The 1,506-nt window shown below is 59.6% G+C and overlaps 1 protein-coding gene across 5 annotated transcripts in view; it reads right to left on the reverse strand.

The window, feature by feature from the left end:
• DFFB (DNA fragmentation factor subunit beta) overlaps positions 1 to 1,506 on the reverse strand; it is a 29,060-nt gene that overhangs the window by 14,371 nt on the left and 13,183 nt on the right. For all 5 annotated transcript variants that reach the window (XM_026457471.2, XM_026457470.2, XM_026457472.2 and 2 more), the window contains one exon: positions 278 to 448. In XM_026457471.2, the coding sequence (XP_026313256.1) occupies positions 278 to 448 (171 nt within the window). The remainder of the gene's footprint in view (positions 1 to 277; positions 449 to 1,506) is intronic.

The following is a 1,506-nucleotide window of genomic DNA, read 5'->3' on the forward strand; positions in this document are numbered from 1 at the left end:
CGGGGCTGACTGAGACACCGCCCGGCCCTACCGAGACAAGCCCTGGGGCGGGGCCCTGCAGCCTTCTGCAAGCTCCCCAGGGACTCCTGTGTGCACTGCAGCTTCATAGGCACTGGCTGAGACACCGCTACCCTCCCTGGGAATGTGAGGGCTGCACCTCTTCACAAGGCTTTGCCCAGGCAGGCCAAGGGCTGAAGGTCCCCGCCCACCTCGCCCCAGGTGGGCTGCGCTCCACAGGCCAGTCGTGTGGCCCCAGGATAAAGGGCACACAGCTCACCTGGCAGGAGAACCAGCCTTCCGGTGTGCAGAGACGGCTGCCGCCCTTGGCTCCTCTGTCAAAGTAGCTGCCATTGTACTGCACAGACCGGAGCTTCTGGCACATGGAGCCGAGGACCCGAAGGAATTCCTCCTGAGCCTCCGCACCCACCAAGGAGGGGTAGGAGCTCACCTTGAGGAACCAAGGAACATCGCTAAGCCTGGTGCACAGTGCCCCAAAACCCGCACTGAGTCTCGATCCATCCCACTCCAAGGCCCTCTGAGACCCTGCCCAAGCCCAGTCCTGTGGTCAGAGGGTCTGAGTTCACATGGCCTCTCAGCCACTGCTGGGCTGTCCCATCCTGGGAGACTCTGACCTGTGAAATAGAGGGAACCACGCCAGCCCCCAGGCTGGGTGAGACTTAGATGAGATAACGGACTGGGTGTGGTAGCTCACATTTGTAATCCCCGCACTCTGGGAGGCCAAGGTGGGCGGATCACTTGAGGTCAGGATTTTGAGACCAGCCTGACCAACGTGGTGAAACCCCGTTTCTACTAGAAATACAAAAAATTAGCGGGGCATGGTGGCACATGCCTGTAATCCCAGCTACTTGGGAGGCTGAGGCAGAAGGATCGCTTGAACCTGGAAGGCAGAGGTTGCAGTGAGCTGAGATTGCATCACTGCACTCCAGCCTGAACAACAGAGTGAGACTCCGTCTCAAAAAAGAAGATGAGCTAACAAAGTCAGGCAGGCACAGCCGTCCCACCCTGGTCAGGCGGGGAGTGGTGCACGGAAGCGCCTGGTCGTTGCACTTGCAGTGAAGAGTATCAGGATCAGTTAGCTCCGCTACAGGGAGCAGGCTGGGAAATGCACGGGAACATGGCCAGTCGCCAGGACCTCAAGGAGATGCAGAAAAACATAGGGAGTGCAGAGCAGCATTAGCAATTGTGCCACAGAGAGGGGTGGACTGAGGGTGCAGGGGCCGACCACGCAGGGCAGCACTGGGACAGGATGCCCACTGCAGGGGCCTCCACAGCACCCTCCTTGTGCTAATGATGCAGCGTGGTATGGTGTGGCATGACAGGGTGTGGAGTGGCATGTTGTGGCATGACAGGGTGTGGTGTGGCATGTTGTGGCATGACAGGGTGTGGAGTGGCATGTTGTGGCATGACAGGGTGTGACGTGGCATGGTGTGGCATGACAGGGTGTGGCGTGGCATGGTGTGGCATGACGGGGTGTGGCGTGGCATG

This window comes from Piliocolobus tephrosceles, chromosome 1 (assembly GCF_002776525.5).
Source record: "Piliocolobus tephrosceles isolate RC106 chromosome 1, ASM277652v3, whole genome shotgun sequence".
NCBI classification, from domain to species: Eukaryota; Metazoa; Chordata; class Mammalia; order Primates; family Cercopithecidae; genus Piliocolobus; species Piliocolobus tephrosceles.